Here is an 18,886-nt window from a genome sequence, read left to right on the forward strand (position 1 = left end):
GCTGATTAATGTTGATGTGCTATAGCTATCTATATGTTGTGACTTTATGCTCTGTTAGCCAATCAGGAGTGAAATAATAGAATGTACTCCTTGCAAATGGTATAATTGATGTAAGATTTTGTGTAATGTACGAGTTAGCTTTCGATCTCCTCGTGAGACTTTGCCGCTGGCTGTACCAATTTCACTGCAAACTATTCTTCAGTAAATTTTGGATTCTTTAATTGAACTTCTTGACTCCTGGTTTTTCTTTCTCCATATCTGGTCTGGGTCACAACTGTTACACCCCTAACAATATAAACAAAGGCAACCTGAGTAAACACAAAATACAGTTTTCAAATAGATATTTTTTTTTTATTTAAGCAAAAAAACACCTATATTACAGATGTGAAAACCTGCCTCTTAAACTTACTGTTACAGGTGGCAGAACCAGCTATTAACAACTGCAACCAAACACTTCCAATAACTGGAGATCTATTTTTTGCAGAACTGCTGTAGTTCAGCTACAATGTAGGGTTTTCGCGCATGAACGAATCGGTTACCTAATGTAACCTCGGTTCTCTCTAGATGCGGGAACGAGTATTGCGTAAGCTAGCTTACGCTACGGAAAGATTAATCTTTTCTGAGATATTGAAGCCAAAAAATTATCCTTAATTTTGTATCCATTGTCAACGCAGTGCAGCAGCTGCATACCTTGAGCGGGCTAGCTAGCGAGCTCATTGGTTGCTCTGCGGCAACTGCTGCAGCCTATAGAGGAACTTGAGTGAACTCGCGTCCAATGACAGGCGCCCGCGCCATCACTGTATCAAAGCCCGCCAGAATGGGCATGGCTAGAGTGCATATAAGCGTAAGTTCGTAGGCTGGAACCCTGGTTTTCATTGAATGAAGCGAAAGTTGCTCGTGGCGCGAGCACGGCCGGCTACGCAACACTCGTTCCCTCATCTAGAGAGAACCGAGGTTACGTTAGGTAACCGATTCGTTCTCTTACGAGAGGTTCTCTCGTATTGCGTAAGCTAGCTTACGCTACGGGAACCCATTGTCAACGCCGTGCACGCCAAGCATCCACTGCATGAGCCCCGGGGGTGGGGGGACCCGGGGGAGCCCTTGTGAGTGGGGGAATAATATTTGGCCGGCAAGAGTGCGGGCCAGTGTGTGTGTAATATATAAGCACATAGTGGGAAGGGAAAGACAGAGCGGTGGTGCCGGTCTGTGTGGAATGTGTCCCGTCAGTGCAGCTCACCAGGGGAGCTGTAGCGTATTAAACCGCTAGTAGTTTTGCCTGCAGGGCGGGCACTTCCAGATTGTAAAATCTGACAAAGGTGGAGGGGGAAACCCAGCCCGCTGCCACACATATGTCGTGAATAGAAATCCCGCTGGACCATGCCCACGAGGAGGCCATGCCTCTAGTGGAGTGAGCCCTAATGCCTAACGGGCATGGTAGGTCTTTTTGACGCGTACGCGGCAGCAATAGCGTCCACTATCCATCTAGACTGTGTCTGTTTCGAGGCGGGCGAAACCTTTGATGCGCCCTCCGAACGAAACGAAAAGCTGCTAAGAGCGTCTGAAAGAGGCGGAGCACGCAGTATACAATCTCAGTGCTCTGACTGGGCAAAGGAGATTGGCGTCACGTTCGCAATCGGATGCTGGCAGTGCCGATAGGGAAATGATTTGTGCTCTGAAAGGAGTACCGATCACCTTGGGGACATAGCCGTGTCTAGGCTTTAAAATGACCTTGGAGTCACTTAGTCCAAACTCAAGACACGCAGCGCTGACAGACAGCGCGTGAAGGTCTCCCACACGTTTAACTGATGACAGGGCAGTTAGAAAAACGGTTTTGAGTGAAAGGTATTTCAAATCCACGGATTGAAGCGGTTCGAAAGGGGGGGGCATTCATAGCTTCGAGAACTACGGAAAGATCCCAGATAGGAACCGATGGGGGGCGCGGGGGGTTCATCCTTCTAGCTCCCCTAAGGAAGCGGATGACCAGCTCATTTTTTCCCAGTGACTGGCCATGCAGGGGTTCAGCGAACGCCACGACGGCCGCCACGTACACTTTGAGCGTGGATGGGGATCTGCCCTTATCCAGCAGCTCTTGTAAAAACACAAGCAGGGACGACACCCCACATGTCCGTGGGTCCAGGTCTCTGTCGGTGCACCATTTTGAAAACACAGACCATTTGGACGCATAGAGTCTTCTCGTGGAAGGGGCTCTAGCGTGTATGATAGTGTTTATTACTCCTTCTGGCAAAGCGACGGGTAGTCGTTGATCACCCACACGTGCAGCGCCCAGCGCTCTGGGTGGTGATGCCAGATCGTGCTGCGAGCTTGAGAGAGGAGATCTGCTCTCACTGGAATGGGCCACGGGGCTGTCAGTGACAGCTGCGTAAGCTCCGGGAACCATGTCTTATTCTCCCAGCGCGGGGCTATGAGGAGCACCGAGTGACGCGTTTCCCTGATCCTCTGCATTACCTGTGGCAATAGCGAGATGGGAGGGAAGGCGTAAAGTGGGCGGTTGGGCCAGTCCTGGGCCAGCGTGTCCTCGCTTTTCGAGAAAAATACTGGGCAGTGAGAGTTCTCTTCTGACGCAAAGAGGTCTATCTCTGCTCTGCCGAATATGCTCCATAACTTCTGGACTGGGAAATATTGTCTCTGGACAGTCTGTCTGGGCCGTCGTTCAGGTGGCCTGGCACGTGCGTCGCCCTCAGCGAGCGCAGGTGGCACTGGGACCAACTCAGTATGCGTTTTGTCAGATGGAAGAGGTTCCTGGATCTGACACCGCCCTGACGGTTTAGATAGGATACCACAGATCTGTTGTCCGAACGGACCAGGACGTGGTGACCCTGAATGACCAGGAGGAAGCGCACGAGCACGTACTCGACTGCTATCATTTCCAGACAATTTATGTGAAGGAGCTTTTCCTGAACTGACCATAGGCCAAAAACCGGAGAGCCCTCGCAGACCGCGGCCCAACCCGTGTTGGACGCGTCTGTCGAGATGACTTTTCGGCAAGATACAGCTCCCATCGTCACTCCCCGCTGATACCATTCGGCCACTGCCCAGGGCTGCAGAGCTGAGATACAGGTCTGAGTCACTCTGATCGGCTGGCGGCCCGTGGCCCAAGCCCGGCGAGACGCGCAGGTGTTTAGCCAATGCTGAAGCGGGCGCATGCACAGTAAACCCAGCTGAAGTACTGCTGCGGCTGAGGCCATGTAACCTAGCATTCTCTGAAATTTTTTCAGAGGCGTGAGGCTGTTCATCTGAAAGGACGCTGACTAGTCGCTGAACACGGCGCTGCGCTGTGTAGATAAGCGAGCCGTCATCGCCATGGAGTCTAGTTCTATTCCAAGGAAGGAAATTGCCTGACTGGGCTGTAGTGAGCTCTTGGTCCAATTGACTGCAAGACCCAAACTGTTCAGATGACTGAGGAGAACTGTCCTGTGAGACAGAAGCTCCGTATGTGACTGTGCCATAATCAGCCAATCGTCCAAATAGTTCAGAATTCGCAAGCCCTGACTCCGCGAGGGGTGCGAGCGCCGCATCCATGCACTTCGTGAAATTACGAGGTGCTAAAGACAGGCCTAACGGAAGGACGGTGTATTGATAAACCTGGCCGTCGGGCGAATCTCAAGAATGGCCTGTGACGGGATTTATCTGAATCTGAAAGTAGGCATCTTTCAGATCGAGAGAAATAAACCAGTCCCCTGGCGCACATGCGCGAGGAGTTTCCTGATTGTAAGCATTTTGAACGGCCTTTTTGCGAGCACCTTGTTCAAAACCCTGAGATCTAATATTGGTCTGAGGCCGCCGTCTTTCTTGGGGACAAGAAAATAACGGCTGTAAAACCCCGACTACGCTCAGAGAAGGTGGCACTCTCTCTATGGCCCTTTTGCACAGAAGGTTTGCTATTTCTGAACGAAGCATGCAGGCTGCTTCCGTGTTCACAGTAGTTTCGAGCCAGCTCTGAAGCGGGAGGGCGGCGATCGAACTGTAGCAAATAGCCCTGGTTTATTGTGCTTAACACCCATTTGGATATCCCTGGGATAGCTTTCCACGCTTTGAAGCGTAACGCTAGAGGGTGAATGGCCAAATCGCCCTGATTGCCACACACAGCGAGCTGAACAGAATGTGTGAGCGCGCTTACTGTGCTTATGCATGACTGCTCGCAGACAGCAGGGACAGGCTGTTCTGTGAGTGACTTCCGATTGAGGTGAATGGGGAAAGAGTCACATCTGTTAAGTGATGCGCGAGCATAGTCACGGGCATGGGACTTACATACAGAGAGGTGTTTGCTGGCCGTGTGACAGAGCGGGCAGAGAAGGGGCGCGCACGGATTCGTGGGCGCGTTTATTGACTCTAACACTCGAGCTAGCTGTGCCCGCTTTATGTGAGTGGGCTCTGATAGGGACACGGGAAGTGTAATGCTTGTGTGTAGGGGTGAACACTGGATTGTGGGCACATTTTCTACACATAAGGCATGTTTGCTTTTTACAAGATTTCTTTGGGTCGCCGTGAAAATGGCATTTGAGTGCAGGCAAGCGGGCAGTATCACCGGCTTGTTGGCTGCTGAATCCACCACTGCAGTAGCCTGAGAGAAGGGGACTGACAGGGGCGAAGCTTTGACGGTGGTCCGGCCGCGGCGGGACTGAGCCGTCGTTTCCTCAACAAAGCTAGGAGGACTTCGGTTGCTCAGGCTTCAGCACAATCTTAGGCCGAGGCCCACGGGGGGCGGCGGTCTGCGGCGGCTGTCTGAGCGCGTTCTAGGGCGGCCGCCCTGTCGACGCTGAGAAGTCTGGCTTTGCTGAGCTGGGCGCTGTGAAGAGGCTCGTGCAGGAGGCTGGTCATGTGGGCGGCCTGCAGAGGAGCTAGAGCGACGAGGCAGGAAGAGATTCATGGCTTGGGTGGCTTTCTGGACTTCCGAGAAACGGTCAACAATGCCAATCACCGCGGAACCGAAGAGACCGGACGGAGAGAGCAGCGCGTTGAGGAACGTGGAGCGTTCAGCTTCTCCCATGTCGGCTAGCGTTAGCCATAGGTGTCTCTCGGTCACAGTCAGCGGCCATGCACTTCCCTAGGGCTTGAGCTGCAGCTTTGGTGGCGCGAAGGGTGAGATCCGTCGCGCTCCTTAGATCTGAAACAGCCTCTGGGTGCCTGCCTTTCTCATCCCACTCTCGAAGAAGGTCCTCTTGGAGGATCTGTAAAACGGCCATGGAATGCAGAGCAGATGCGTCTTGGCCGGCGGTGGCATAGGCGCGGCCAACACAGGCGGAAGTAGTTCTGCAGGCCTAAGACGGGAGCACTGGCTTAGACCGCCATCTCGCGGAGGGCGGGCAAAGGTGTGCTGCTACAGAATCCTCGACCGGGGGGATGGAAGAGTAGCCCCTCTCGGTGGCGCCGTCCACCGAAGCGAGAGAGGTGGAGACATGGGATCGGTTCCTGGCCGAGAGAGGCACGTTCCACGATTTAGAGAGCTCGGCGTGGAGTTCCGGCTCTGAAGAAAGCAGCCGTCGAGTCTGTTGGGAGCCTGCTCAGAGGGCAGTGACCACTCGAGCCCGAGGCGGTCGACGGCCTGTTTGAGGAGGCGCGTTAGTTCTTCTTCGACTCCGGCGCGGGTCCTGCTGGATTCCTGGGCCGAGGAGGAGGCTTGGGAGCCTGACCACTCCTCGCTGTCCGAAGCCTTGATGGAACAGCAGCCCTTATCGTCCCCCTCGTCATCCTAGATGGCAACAGTGCGGCCGCTCGGCGGCAACTGCGTGTCCCGGGGGGGCGGGGAGGGTGAAAGCGAGGCTCGAGGGAGAGGCTCCGGCGAGGTAGTCGCTTCTAACACCGGTTCCGGCAGCCTTTGGGAGCGGCGCTTCTTTCTGCGCGGCGAAACGAAAGACGGCGTGGCAGCTTCGGTTTTGAGTGCTTCGAGTCGAGCCTGCAGGCGACGCGGCTTCTGCAGTTCAGAGATGCGAAGAGCTTCGCTGAATAGATGAAAATCAGGGTTCCAGCCTATGAACTTACGCTTATATGCACTCTAGCCACGCCCATTCTGGCGGGCTTTGATACAGTGACGGCGCTGGCGCTGTCATTGGACGCGAGTTCACTCAAGTTCGATCTATAGGCTGCAGCAGTTGCCGCAGAGCAACCAATGAGCTCGCTAGCTAGCCCGCTCAAGGTATGCAGCTGCTGCACTGCGTTGACAATGGATACAAAATTAAGGATAATTTTTTGGCTTCAATATCTCAGAAAAGATTAATCTTTCCGTAGCGTAAGCTAGCTTACGCAATACGAGAGAACCTCTCATAAGAGAACTGCCCGTTTATGATCCTGCCACAGCATCTCATTCAAGTTCAAGTCAGGACTTTCACTAGGCTACTCCAAAATTTTTCTTCTTTTGAGCCATTCAGAGGTGGACTTACTCCTATGCTTTGGATCATTGTCTTGCTACATAATCCAATTGTGCTTGAGCTTCAACTCACAGACTGATGACCGGACGTTCTCCTTCAGGATTTTCTGGTAGAGAGTGGTTTCCCTCAATTATTGCAAGTCACCCTGGCCCTTAAGCAGCAAAGCATCCCCACACCATCACAATACCACCACCATGCTTGACCGTAGGTAAGTTCGTTTTGTGGAATTCTGTGTTTGATTTACTCCAGATGTAACGGGACCCCTGCCAGTTCCACTTTCGACTAATCAGTCCACAGAACATTCTCCTAAAAGTTTTGAAGATCATCAAGGTGTGATTTGGAAAAATTAAAATGAGCCTTAATGTTCTTCTGGGTTAGCAGTGGTTTTTGCCTTGCCACTCTTCATTGGATTGCATTATTGGCCAGTGTCATTCTGATAATGGAGTCATGGACAGTAACCTTTATTGATGTGAGAGAAGCATGCAGTTCCTTGGATGTTGTCTTTGGCTTTTTTTTACTTCCCGGATGAGTTGTCGCTGAGCTCTTGGAGGAATTTTCAGAAGGTTGGCCACTTCTGGGAAGGTTCACTACTGTGCCAATTTTTCTCCATTTGGAGATAATGGCTCTCACTTTAGTTCTTTGGAGTCCCAGAGCCTTTAAAATAGCTTTGTAACCCTTCGCAGACTGATGAATTTCAATCACCTTTTCCCTCATCATTTCTGGAATTTCTTTCAACCTTGGCAGTGTGCTACTTGGTGGGACTTTTTAGCCAACTTCATGTTACTGAAAAAGTTATATTTAGGTGTTGATATGATTGAAAATGGTTGGCAGTAATCAGGCCTGGGTGTGTCTAGTCCAGCTGAACCCCATTATGAATGCAGTTTCATAGATTTGGGGATTTAGTAACTAAGGGGTTAAATACTTTTTTCACACAGACCCAGTTGGTATTGGATAACTTTTTTGCTTAAATAAATCATTTTAAAACTGTATTTTGTGTTTACTCAGAGTGCCTTTGTTTTATGTTAGATTTTGTAAAATATTTTGAAACAATTTAGTAAGAGATATACACAAAAACAGAAGAAATCAGTATGGTGGTAAATAATTTTTCACAGCACTGTATATATATATATATATATATATATATATATATATATATATATATATAGAGAGAGAGAGAGAGAGAGAGAGCTGAGAGCTAAAAAAGCAAAAAAAGTTACTCTGGATTTACTATTTATTTTTATGTGTTTGTGTTTTATGTGTTTTCAAAAAATGAAAATTTTTGTTTTATTATATAAAGTACTGACAACATTTCTCCCAAATTCCAAATGAACACATTGATGAGATGAAGTGTTTTCAGAGGTCGAATATTGCAAAGAAAACAAGTTAATATTCATTTTTAAACAACACCTTACTAATATTTTAGTATTCATGTACAGTCAAAGAGTTCAGAAATCAATATTTGGTGGAATAAACCTGATTTTCAATCACAGCTTCTTATGCATCTTGGCATGCTCTTCACCAGTCTTTCACATTGCTGTTGGGTGACATTATACCACTCATGGCATAAAAATTCAAACAGCTCTGCTTTGTTTGATGGCTTGTGGCCATTCATCTTCCTCTTGAGCACATTCCAGAGGTTTTCAGTGGGGTTCAGGTTTGGAGATTGTTCTGGACATGACAGGGTCTTGATTAGGTAATCCTACATCCACACCTTGATTGACCTGACTGTGTGGCATGGAGCTGCTGGAAAAACAATCCTCAGATTTGGGAAACATTAGTATTGTGTTGTTTAAAAAAGAATATGAACTTGTTTTCTTTGCATTATTCAAGGTCTGAAAACATTGCATCTTTTATGTTATTTTGAACAGTTGTCAGTGACAATATTTTTATTTGGAATTTGGGAGAAATGTTGTCAGTACTTTATAGTATAAAACAAGAATATCAATTTTACTCAACACATACCTATAAATAGTAAATCCAGAGAAACTGATACTTTTGTAGTGGTCTACAAAATATAGATTATATATATAATTTAAAGAAACAGAAAATTTTAACAATGTAAGACATTTTTCATGAAAAGACATATATATACTTACACTTAGAAAAGTAAAATTTAACAGATGTGTAACCATGAGACAAACAAAACCAAAAGAGAATAATAGTTTCATTTAAGCAGACTTAAATGAGATTCCCAAAATGCCCTTGGAATGATGTGCATTTCAGCTGACAGCTAATATTCCACTTTCAACAGGTTACATATATGTACACAAAAACCCTGATGTTTATTTATTAATAATCACACAGAAATAAAACTATGGTTTATATTGAGGCATAGCAAACAATTTCACAACGTAGTACATCTTCAGATACTGTATGTGATTGTCAAATGCAATTAATCTATGCTTATCAATAAAGAGCCAGTTTTACTAGATGTAATAGAGTAGTCCAGAACTAAATCTACAAGACTACAGTGATGCAATACCTAAAACTAAAAGACACAGTTTGCAACATCTGTAAAACATAAAAGCATATCAAATCTTTTACTCATGCAATGCATGTGCAGCCTCAGATTAAGCCATTCACATATATTCAGCTTTGTATGACTGGACAGGCTTATACAAAGCTGGCTAAATGATTGGAAGATGTCGAAGTTCGGTAGTGCAATGCAACTCGCCTTTGTGACCCAGGAGAGACTGAGGATGGGGTGACCTGTTCTGATCCTGCCGCTAAGATCAGCTTTCAAAGATGTTAAATCTTTGTGTGCAACACCAGAGGTCTAACACCCCCATTTTTAACCCTCATGTTCTGGTTTGGGGTATGAGTGACTCCAAGAACCTTGTGAATTCTTAAAAAAACACACTTAACATTGAAATATGAGGTTGATACTTCATGACTTTTCCTAATCTTATGAGAACTGATTATGAACAAAATTTAAACCTGATAGGACTAATTACACATCCTCCATGAAAAATGCTACATGACTTCCGTTTGGGGTCTCGAAGACCCGAGGCTAAAAATGAATAAATTCAATGAATTTTACCATGCATAGACTTTCTGATTAGTGCACACACTGCAAAAATATCATCCTGATAAATATCTTTTTGGATTTGTTGTATTGCATTTTTCTACACAGTGATTTTTCTTGGGTCAAATTGACTCCAAACAGAAGCAAAGATACTATATTGGAAAACAGTCACATTTCCGAGTTAAAAGTTTTAATAATAACTCTTCAAATAGGTTTAGATTAAACCAGATGAATATATCCAAATAATTTAAGAGGAAATAATAGGGTAATTACTATAATTATTTAAAATAAATAAATAAAAAATTTGCATTAGAGTCTGGATAAAGAAAGTAAAGTCAATCTCAACAGAACATGAGGGTTAAATCCCAATCACACACAAAACAAAAACAAGACCTAGTAATATTCAAAACAAAGTAACATAATCCGCTTAGTCAATTTAAAAAACACCTCAAAAACCACTTTGATTTAGCTGATATTATTTTAAAACCAAAGTAGATCCTATAGCCTACTACATACAAGCACCAAACCATCTAGTACCAACTCCTGGGAGAACCCCTACAGACCACGGCATACTCCATCCCCCTACGTCTGTCCCAGTCTCTAGCCTGTGGCCCTGTGGCCCAAGCCCAAGACAGACGGCGGCCCGTAGGGTGTCTGTTCCATACCTTAAGCGTGTTGTGTGAGTTAATGCTGCGTCGCCGCCCTTCCTCCAGCTGCATCTCAGAGTACAACTCCTCCTCATCCTCCTCCATGATGTCAGACAGGTCTGAGCCCCGACTGCTATCGGTGCAGTACTCCTCACTGTGGCTGTAGTGATGATGCTGTTGAGAAAGAGGAACAGAAACAGAGAGATCTTCATAATGTTAAACAATGAGAAACCAGAGATTATCAGCAAAAAGCAACACAGCATAAAATGAAAACAATGGACAGGAGAAAATATAGGAAACAAAGGATAAATAAGCTTATTTAAGGTCATAATATTTCTTTATACAATAAAAGAGCTGAAACAGCACTTGAAAGTTGAGAAGATTGTTGTTCTTAAGACTCACAGGTCTGCCCAGCTCCGAACCTCTGAGAAATTCATCCACAGAAGCTCCTCTTCGTCTGGTGTGGGGGGCATCATACCCATCCTCTTCCTCGTCTGAGTTTAGCGAGTGCAGAGCACTACCCCTCTCGCTGAAGATGTTTCTCCTCTCCACCTGATACATATCACAACTGTTACATACATACTTCCAAAATGCAAAACGCAAATAAAAAGATGACGCTGTAAGAGTCTGTCTGTTTTGAGATATCAGCTGATAATCATGTTCGCTTGGTTGATTAACAAAGTGTTGTAGCAGTTCCAAACTCTGTTGATATCATTGTCAATGGTTCATTGTACTCCGTTCTGGCTCCATTCTGGTTTGCAAATCCCACTTTTCACAATATAATTAATTCCCAATCGATAAAATCAAGTCCCATCCTAGATTTTTTCATGTTGAATATCCTGATTCACTCTGAAGTATATCACATTATAGAAGTAAAATGAGAATTCAACTATGAAATACATATTCTACTATGAGATTAAATGGAAATTGGAAGAAAACATATAAAATTCAAGGTACATTTTAAGCAGAGACTTGTGAGCTGAGTATTTTACAGTGCGTCATTACCAGTTGAGATGTAATTTCATCAAAGAATGCAATAAGTGTGAAAATATTATTTAACTGTGTGTATTTAGGATACGTCCAATGTTATCTATGAAATGAGCCTTTGGAAGACAAAGGAGTCATACAATTTATTTAAAAAAACATTAATGTTATTTCCTTAACTAATTACCACCACAGAACTCTATCAAACACAATGCTGAATTTGAGATATGGTGGAAATGACACTGTTACGATGGCAGACGAGGAGTGGGGATCTAGATGCAATTTATTGAAAGTAACAAGACAAACAAGACTGGAACATCCACGAGGGGAAACAAAAGATATAAACAAGAAAAAACATCCACGACGGGCTCAGGCAGGAACACAGACCAGAATATACAAGACATTAACATTTAAAGACAAATGGAGAAACAACAGGGTTTAAATACACAAGGATAATGATGACTAAACGACATACAGGTGAGAACAACGACTGACTGCTGGCAGTGATGAGGGCAGGGAATTATGGGAAGTGTAGTTTATGACAGGTGACAAGTGAAACACAAGGCAGATAACAGGGGATCGTGACACACTGCGGTGGGTTTTCATGAAAAAATGGCAAATCTCCTGTGCTGTGTGTGCATACACTGTTGGACATTATTAGAAGACAAATAATACAAAAAGAGTCTTAAAAAATGTTTTAACATGACTTTACTATATAGAAGTCCACAGTGCTAAAAGGGCCCTAAGTTGAAGAATCACCCTACTAGGAATATCTGCATTATATCGGAAAACATGCTCTCCAGATATTGTTATTGGCTATTGAACAACCCATATCAGTCAACCACAAATAAAAATGTGATCAAAGCATGCACACCACAATCCATGTAAACTGATGTCTTGATAATTAACATACCTCAGCATTCCCAGTCCTCATTTCCCATCTCAGTCCCAACAAATCAATGCCTTTAGGCAGGTTGTGATAATTAACTATACCATTTAACTGAACTTCACCATTCAACAATTACACAATCAAGGACAGCCAGAAATCTTGAGGTTGTGTTTGACGAACAGTCGAACTTTACGGACCATCGCAAGAGGAACCCGATCAGGCAGAATTGCTCTACATAACATTAGAAATATCAGACCCTTCCTATTTGAGCATAGTAGACAACTCCTTGTCCAGGCTCTTATTATATCTAGACTGGACTACTGCAATGCTCTTCTGGCAGGAGTTCCTGCATGTACAGTCAAACATCTGCAATTTATCCAGATTGCAGCAGCATTGGTCTTCAACGAGCCCAGGAGAGTGCAGGTCATGCCTCTCTTCATCGAACTGCTATGAGTGCAAATTGTTCCTCACCTCAAGCTCAAGACATTGCGGTTCACTTACAAAACAACAACTGTCTCCGCACCCTGTATCTACACACACTACTTTAAGGCATCGTGCCCTCCAGATGTTTATGATCAGCTGTGTGACAGGGCGGAGGGCGAGGCCAGGTCATGATTACACACACCCGGCCCCTTATCAGGCTAATTAAGCCTCCGAGAGGGATAAAGGCCGATTGTGGATGGTGGTGCGACGAGAGAGAGATCATTTACGGACATGTCCGTCATGTGTGTTTGTCTTTTGTTCAAGTTAATCATTAAAATATTGTTTATATCACCAGGCCGGTTCTCGCCTCCTCCTTTCCATTGAACTGCTTTACACTGGTGCCTAAACCCGGGAAGGAGGAGGATACGCCGTAGTATAGTTCTCGCCACTACCATCCACCCCAATGGAGCAGCCGCAGTCATGTGCAGGGGGACGGAGGAGCCCGACCCCGCGAGGGGAGAAGGGGCTCCTAACCGACCGCCTGGAACGGTCAGGGCCACTGCCAGGGGCGGAGGAGTCCCCTACCGGCCGCTGAAACGGAGCGGGGAGGGGCTCGCTGCCGACTGGCTGGAGCGGGAGAACCGCTGCCAGGGGCGAGGGAGACCCCTTCTGTTCCCTGAGAATGTGGCGGGGCATTCTGTCCACCAGGGGCTGGAGGACTGCCTCCGATCTGCCCGGAGAGGCATGGCTGTGGTCCGTTAGAGGGTGGAGGAGTGGCCGAGGAACAAGCTACGGCGTATCGGAGAACTGGCGAATAAGTGTTTTTTTTTTTATATTTCTGTTTCCCTCCTCTTGTCCCCTCCCTCATCCAGGTAGATGGGGATGACCTGCCGGCAGAAGGGGCTTAGGGCATGCCCTCCCCCTGGGAAAGGGGTGAAGGGCGGGGCCGGGTCGTGATTATACACACCCGGTCCCTTATCAGGCTAATTAAGCCTCCGAGAGGGATAAAGGCCGATTGTGGACGGTGGTGCGACGAGAGAGAGATCGTTTACGATGTCCGCCATGTTTGTGTGTGTTTGTCTTTTGTTTAAGTTAATCATTAAAATATTGTTTATATCGCCTCCTCCTTTCCATTGAACTGCTTTACAGTCACAAAATCAGTTTCCCTGACCTTCACTTCAACTGTTCCTCACTGGTGGAATGACCTGCCAAACTCTGAGATGAGCAGCCGATTCTCTAGCCACCTTAAAAAAAAAACTAAATCTTAAGATGCATCTTTCTCGTGAGCATTCAACCCAATCCTACTACTGCAATCTTCAGTCTTCTTTTTCGTTCTTAAATAATAATAATAATAATATATACCACAGTCTCTTGCTTTCCTCTTTGTTTGTGCTTCGCTGAGCAATTTGCAACTTTGTATTATTGCACTTCTCTTACTGCTGCCTCCTTAGGATGAATTGCTTCTGTTGCATTCCTCATTTGCAAGTCACTTTAGACAACAGCATCTGCTAATTGAATAAATGTAAATTGCCTACTAGAGTCTTGCTTGGGACTGTACCGTTTATGTTCCCTGTACTCACCTTGTTGTTTGGGGAGTTCCTCTGCGCCGCCTGCCGGGCCATTGCACGAGCCACTGTGTTAGGAATGGGTGCTCCCTGAGGTTGGGGCAGGATCCTCTGAGGGGAGGGTGAGCGCCGGCCCTCTATGTGAGGGGGCTCCAGTGTCTGCCTCGGGTGTGTAGGGGGCGGTCGGGGTGATGCGACTCGGGGGTGTGGCTCCCAGGGCTGCCCCAGTCGCCTGCCCATCTCTGGCTCTTTGGCATGGGGGTCTCTGGCACTTCGTAGAAGTTTGGGTTTAGACATGGGGTATGAGGAGGTCGAGGTGTGCATGTGCTGTTGTGGGTGAGGGTGTGAAACTGGGGGTTGAGTGTGGGGATGGGGTGGCTGGGGTTGGACGTGTGGTTGCGGATGGGTTGGCGGGTAGGCTTGGGGGTAAGGGGGCGGTTGCGTCTGAGAATGAGGTTGGGGATGAGGTGGAGGGTGAGGCTGGTGGTGAGGGTGTGGATGGGGGTGAGGCACAAGGAAATTGTGTGGAATGGCGGCCACGGGAGAGTCCTGAGACTCTCCTTGTGCTGATATTGTCCTCACGACGACCTCTTGTGCTTCCAGACACTGGATACGGTTCAGTTCCACAGTAACGAAATCTGCTGTGGGGTACATGATCTCGGCTATCTGAAAACCAGACACAAACATCATCACAAATGGCAACACTTTACAATACGGTACCATTTGATAACATCAGTAAATGCATTAGGTATCGTGAACTATCAGTGACCAATATAGTTTTTTACAGAATTTATTAATCTTTGTTAATGTTGGTTCATTTTAGTGTTAGTGCATTAACTAGTGTAAAAATAAAAAATAAATAAATAAAAAAAATGTATTAGAATGTGATGACAATAACATTAACCAAGATCAATAAAGGCTGTACAAGTACTTTTCTTTGTTAGTTTATGTTAACTCTGTACTTAAAGTTACCAAATGGAAGCTTATTGTAAAGTGTTACATGTTTTACTTTAAACTTTTGAATGGATCTAAAACAAACGTAAAAAGTACAAATACTTTAGGGTGGGCTAGTCAAGAGTCAAAAGAAAATACAAAGTATTATACTTTAGAAAACTAACATGGATTTCAGAATTGTTTAGTACTTCATATATCCCAAGACAATATGCACTTTAGCTGGCATAGACTCCACAAGATCTTTCTAAACGTTATGATCCGTGCTATTTAGCATGATTTGAGAAGGTTCCAAAGAGCATCTTGTGTGCTTCAATGGGAGCAATGATATCTGACTTTCCGTACACAGCAGTTAACATGATCAATGAAGCAAATTTGCTTATTTTGATTTTGTGTTTTAAATGTTTTAAAAACCTAAAACTCCTTTATGATGAGGTCTAAATTAGATTTTGAATCCCACATTTTTAATGTGGGCTTTTGATCCCCACTGTATGTAGGCTATGTGTGTTTGTGTTTATGTATGATAAAGTGAATTGTTTTTAAAAAGTACAACAATTTGACAGTAGTGATGTGCACATAACACCAACCACCAATAAGAAAAATACTTTCACAATTTTGTCTCACAATCATTGGTTAATGTAATCTCAATGCCTTACATAAACCCATGCGTTATATAACACTGCACACTAGGACAACATTGGCTATCCAATCACACAAGTGGCCACCAGATGGCGCCAGTGAGAAAAATGAAAATCCGTATATCTGGAAAAGACCAGTGTCTCAATACATCACTAGCATTACATGTTTTACCTCCATAATGTGGCTCTATTAGCAGTTTCAATAATTAATGGGATCATTTGAAAAGTCTGTCATCATTTAATCAACTACATGATGTTGCAAACCAGTATGACTTTCATGCTGCCATGAACCATAAAAGAAGACGTTTGACAGAATGTTAGCCTCAGTCTCCATTCACTTTCGTTGTATGGATAAAAAAGATACAACGAAAGTGAATGGTAACTGAGGCTAACATTCTACCTAAAAAGAAAGTCATATGGATTTGGAACAACATAATGGTGAGTAAATTTTGACAGCTTGATCCAACATAATCTCTTTACCTTTTGACCTTTAGTGCAGACCATGTAGCCAATAACACTGGCTCCATTGGAAGTGCCAGTGGGAGTAAGGAGAGGGGGTTTCCATCGGATCTGCAAGACTCCAGGAGTCTGGCCCAACTGAACTTTCACATCCTGAGGAGGTAAAGGAGGACCTGCAAAAATACAAAGAACACATAAAGAGACAGAATAAAGAAACAAGATTCATAAGTTCACTAGCTACATGGTATCATTATTCAAACTAATTTTGTTATAGTTTAGGGATAGTTCACCCAAAAATGGGCATGTGTTTGTCTGCAGTGCATTGTTGTCATGTTCATGGGTGGGTTGTGACAAGCAGTTTGCTTTCAAAAACATGTGCATGCTTGTGTATAAGAATATCATGCATGTGACATGTAAATGTGTGTGTGGGTGTGTTCACGTGCAAATTTAACTGCTGTAAGGGACGCCAGCTGGCCATAGACTATCACACTCTATTTGCTTATGTCAGCAGTCTAAGTTTATGCAGGCAGATTTGTCTTAATCATACTGAGTGTTATATGTGGCTGCCAGCAATGTAACTGCACCATCTTAGAAACTAAAGCATGCAATGTGCATTTCTCATTTCAGCTGTTTTACATAACACTGCTGGAGTGAATGGAGAAAAGAGAGCGCTAGAGAGAGAGAGAAAGAGCGAGAAAAGCAGGAATAGAGGATTTGTGATTTTATAGGATTTTCACATTTCTGCCATATATATGTTCCTACTGGGTACATTTCCTACTAGCTTAAGCTGCTCTTTTTGATACAATGAGAGTGGCTGGTGAGTTACATTATCAAGCTCCAAAAAGGACAAAAAGGCACCCTTTATGTACCATACATATGACAAGTGCACTATTTTGCTATGCAAGTCTTCTGAAGCCATACATTAGCTTTATGTGAGGAACAGACTAAAATTAACTTGTTATTTGCTGAAAATCTTCACCTTCACCATAGCTCATTGAGTTTAAAACATGAGCCAGATGTTCGACATCACTATAGACTACTTTCGTAGTTGTTTAATGGTGTTTTGTGGCATGAATCACCATCCTCAAATATTGTATGGAAAAGAGCAGCTCAGACATTCTGCAAAATATCTCTTTTTGTGTTCGACAGAACAAAGAAAGTTTTACTGGTTTGGAACGACATGAGGGCGAGTAAATGATGATAGAATTGTCATTTTTAGGAAAAGTAACCCTTTCAAAATATTAAAACAATAGCTGTTTTTTCATCATCGGGTCGAACGGACTTTGATGCGGAACCGTGCCGTTTCGTTACGATCATAACGCCAATTGGCACAATTCTAGTTTCTTTTTCCACTGTGGTGCTCAGCAATCAGGATAAGAATGTACAGTACATAACAAATACGTAAATTGGCGATGGTGTGAGAGGTAAGCATTTGAGTCAGTGTGCTATGGAGGATGAGTTTTTAAGAAAGCTTTTTTCAATTTTTTTTACTCAGCTACAACACAAGACACGGCCCATGTCACAAAAGAGGAAAAGGCGAAAGGTTTATCAATATTTGTTGAAGGGTTGTGTAAGCCGCCGGACACAAACACACAGAATAGTGCACTCAGTAACTTTTTGTTTTTGTCATCTTGGACTTACAGTGACATCTAGTGGTGTGGAGGCAGCATTATTCAAAATAAATAGTTTTCAGTTACAGATGCCATTGTAAAAATTCACTATTCACATCAACCATGAATAATTGAATCCAAGAGTGAAAGTGTCCAATAACAAGACTATTCAGCTGATCATGTGATTTTAAAATGGCAGCACCCATGAGGGCGCCCCTGCCCATATATAATAAAACAGCTTTTATAAGGTTACTGAAATGACTAGAGTCCTCATCTCATGTGAGTGGTCATGATTGAATTCATATGTTTCAAAATTACAATACATTTCTTTAGCAGTAAAACTTTTTTAATGGAGAAAAAATTACTGAGTGCACCTTTAAACCATCATCATAAAATCACCTGGAAGGTTGAGTTCAGTTAGCTAACCATATTAAGAAATCCGAGCTGAGATCGGCTTTTGTACTGTGCTGAACCGTGCTGATGTGGAAATGCTACTGGAACCGTTCCTCGCCTTGCTCAGAACTGTTCAGCTCGATGGTGGAGAAGCGTTTAACAGCTAACTTGTAATAGGAAAGCATTATCTTTAAAACAGCTGCATTACAACAGCATTTAAGATTGAGATGTGTTAGCATCATAGTTTTCACTTTCTAAGATCCTACAACACCAACTTTTGAAGATATATGCACTATATATCATAGCCTGGTGTCAGAGAGAAGGAAGTCCCGTCACAGAGTTGATCCTGCTGTCCTCTGCGATGGATCTCACTAATCCACACTGATCACCTCTTCAGACGTCACATGACAGATCATCGGAATTAACACTTAATCAATGCCCACCCCTACCAGAACCAAGCCCACAGAGTGCTTCTGCGGCTCAGAAGAGCACTGAGAACAGGCAGAGATGCCAGAGGCACGTGACAGTCGAGCTAAAAGTGGATCATATAATTTGTAAAGCTGATCAAGAGGAACTGGATCAATGCTCTGTAATTGAAAAAAGCTCAAAGGCTGTGTTATCTGATCAGGCCTTCATTTGAGACCACCGCTGTATTGCAGATGGGCATCATGTAATAAAATCCCCTGCTAGTAGTCCACAGGGAAGCCCAGAGATGGGTTTACATTGTTAACAGGGCCATTCGTGCTCTATACATATTGCACAGTGTGTAGGAAGGGAACATGATGTGCGCTAGACTAGACTGAGGGTTCATTTATCTCGCGACGTCAAGATGTCCTGAGGTATGCAATCCACTATGGTGGAAATTCAATAATCGGCGAGCAGGACCGTTCCATCATGTGCAGCCGTCCCTTAATTA

The 18,886-nt window shown here is 44.6% G+C and overlaps 1 protein-coding gene across 1 annotated transcript in view; it reads right to left on the minus strand.

Moving 5' to 3' along the window:
- The window catches only part of LOC127631167 (RIMS-binding protein 2-like), a 64,081-nt gene that overhangs the window by 28,664 nt on the left and 16,531 nt on the right, over window positions 1-18,886 (minus strand). The window contains exons 10-13 of the mRNA XM_052109184.1: window positions 15,989-16,140; window positions 13,935-14,585; window positions 10,461-10,610; window positions 10,077-10,232 (exon numbers count right to left, since the gene is read on the minus strand). Of these exons, the coding sequence (XP_051965144.1) occupies window positions 10,077-10,232; window positions 10,461-10,610; window positions 13,935-14,585; window positions 15,989-16,140 (1,109 nt within the window). The remainder of the gene's footprint in view (window positions 1-10,076; window positions 10,233-10,460; window positions 10,611-13,934; window positions 14,586-15,988; window positions 16,141-18,886) is intronic.

This window comes from Xyrauchen texanus, chromosome 37 (genome assembly GCF_025860055.1).
Source record: "Xyrauchen texanus isolate HMW12.3.18 chromosome 37, RBS_HiC_50CHRs, whole genome shotgun sequence".
Taxonomy (NCBI): Eukaryota; Metazoa; Chordata; class Actinopteri; order Cypriniformes; family Catostomidae; genus Xyrauchen; species Xyrauchen texanus.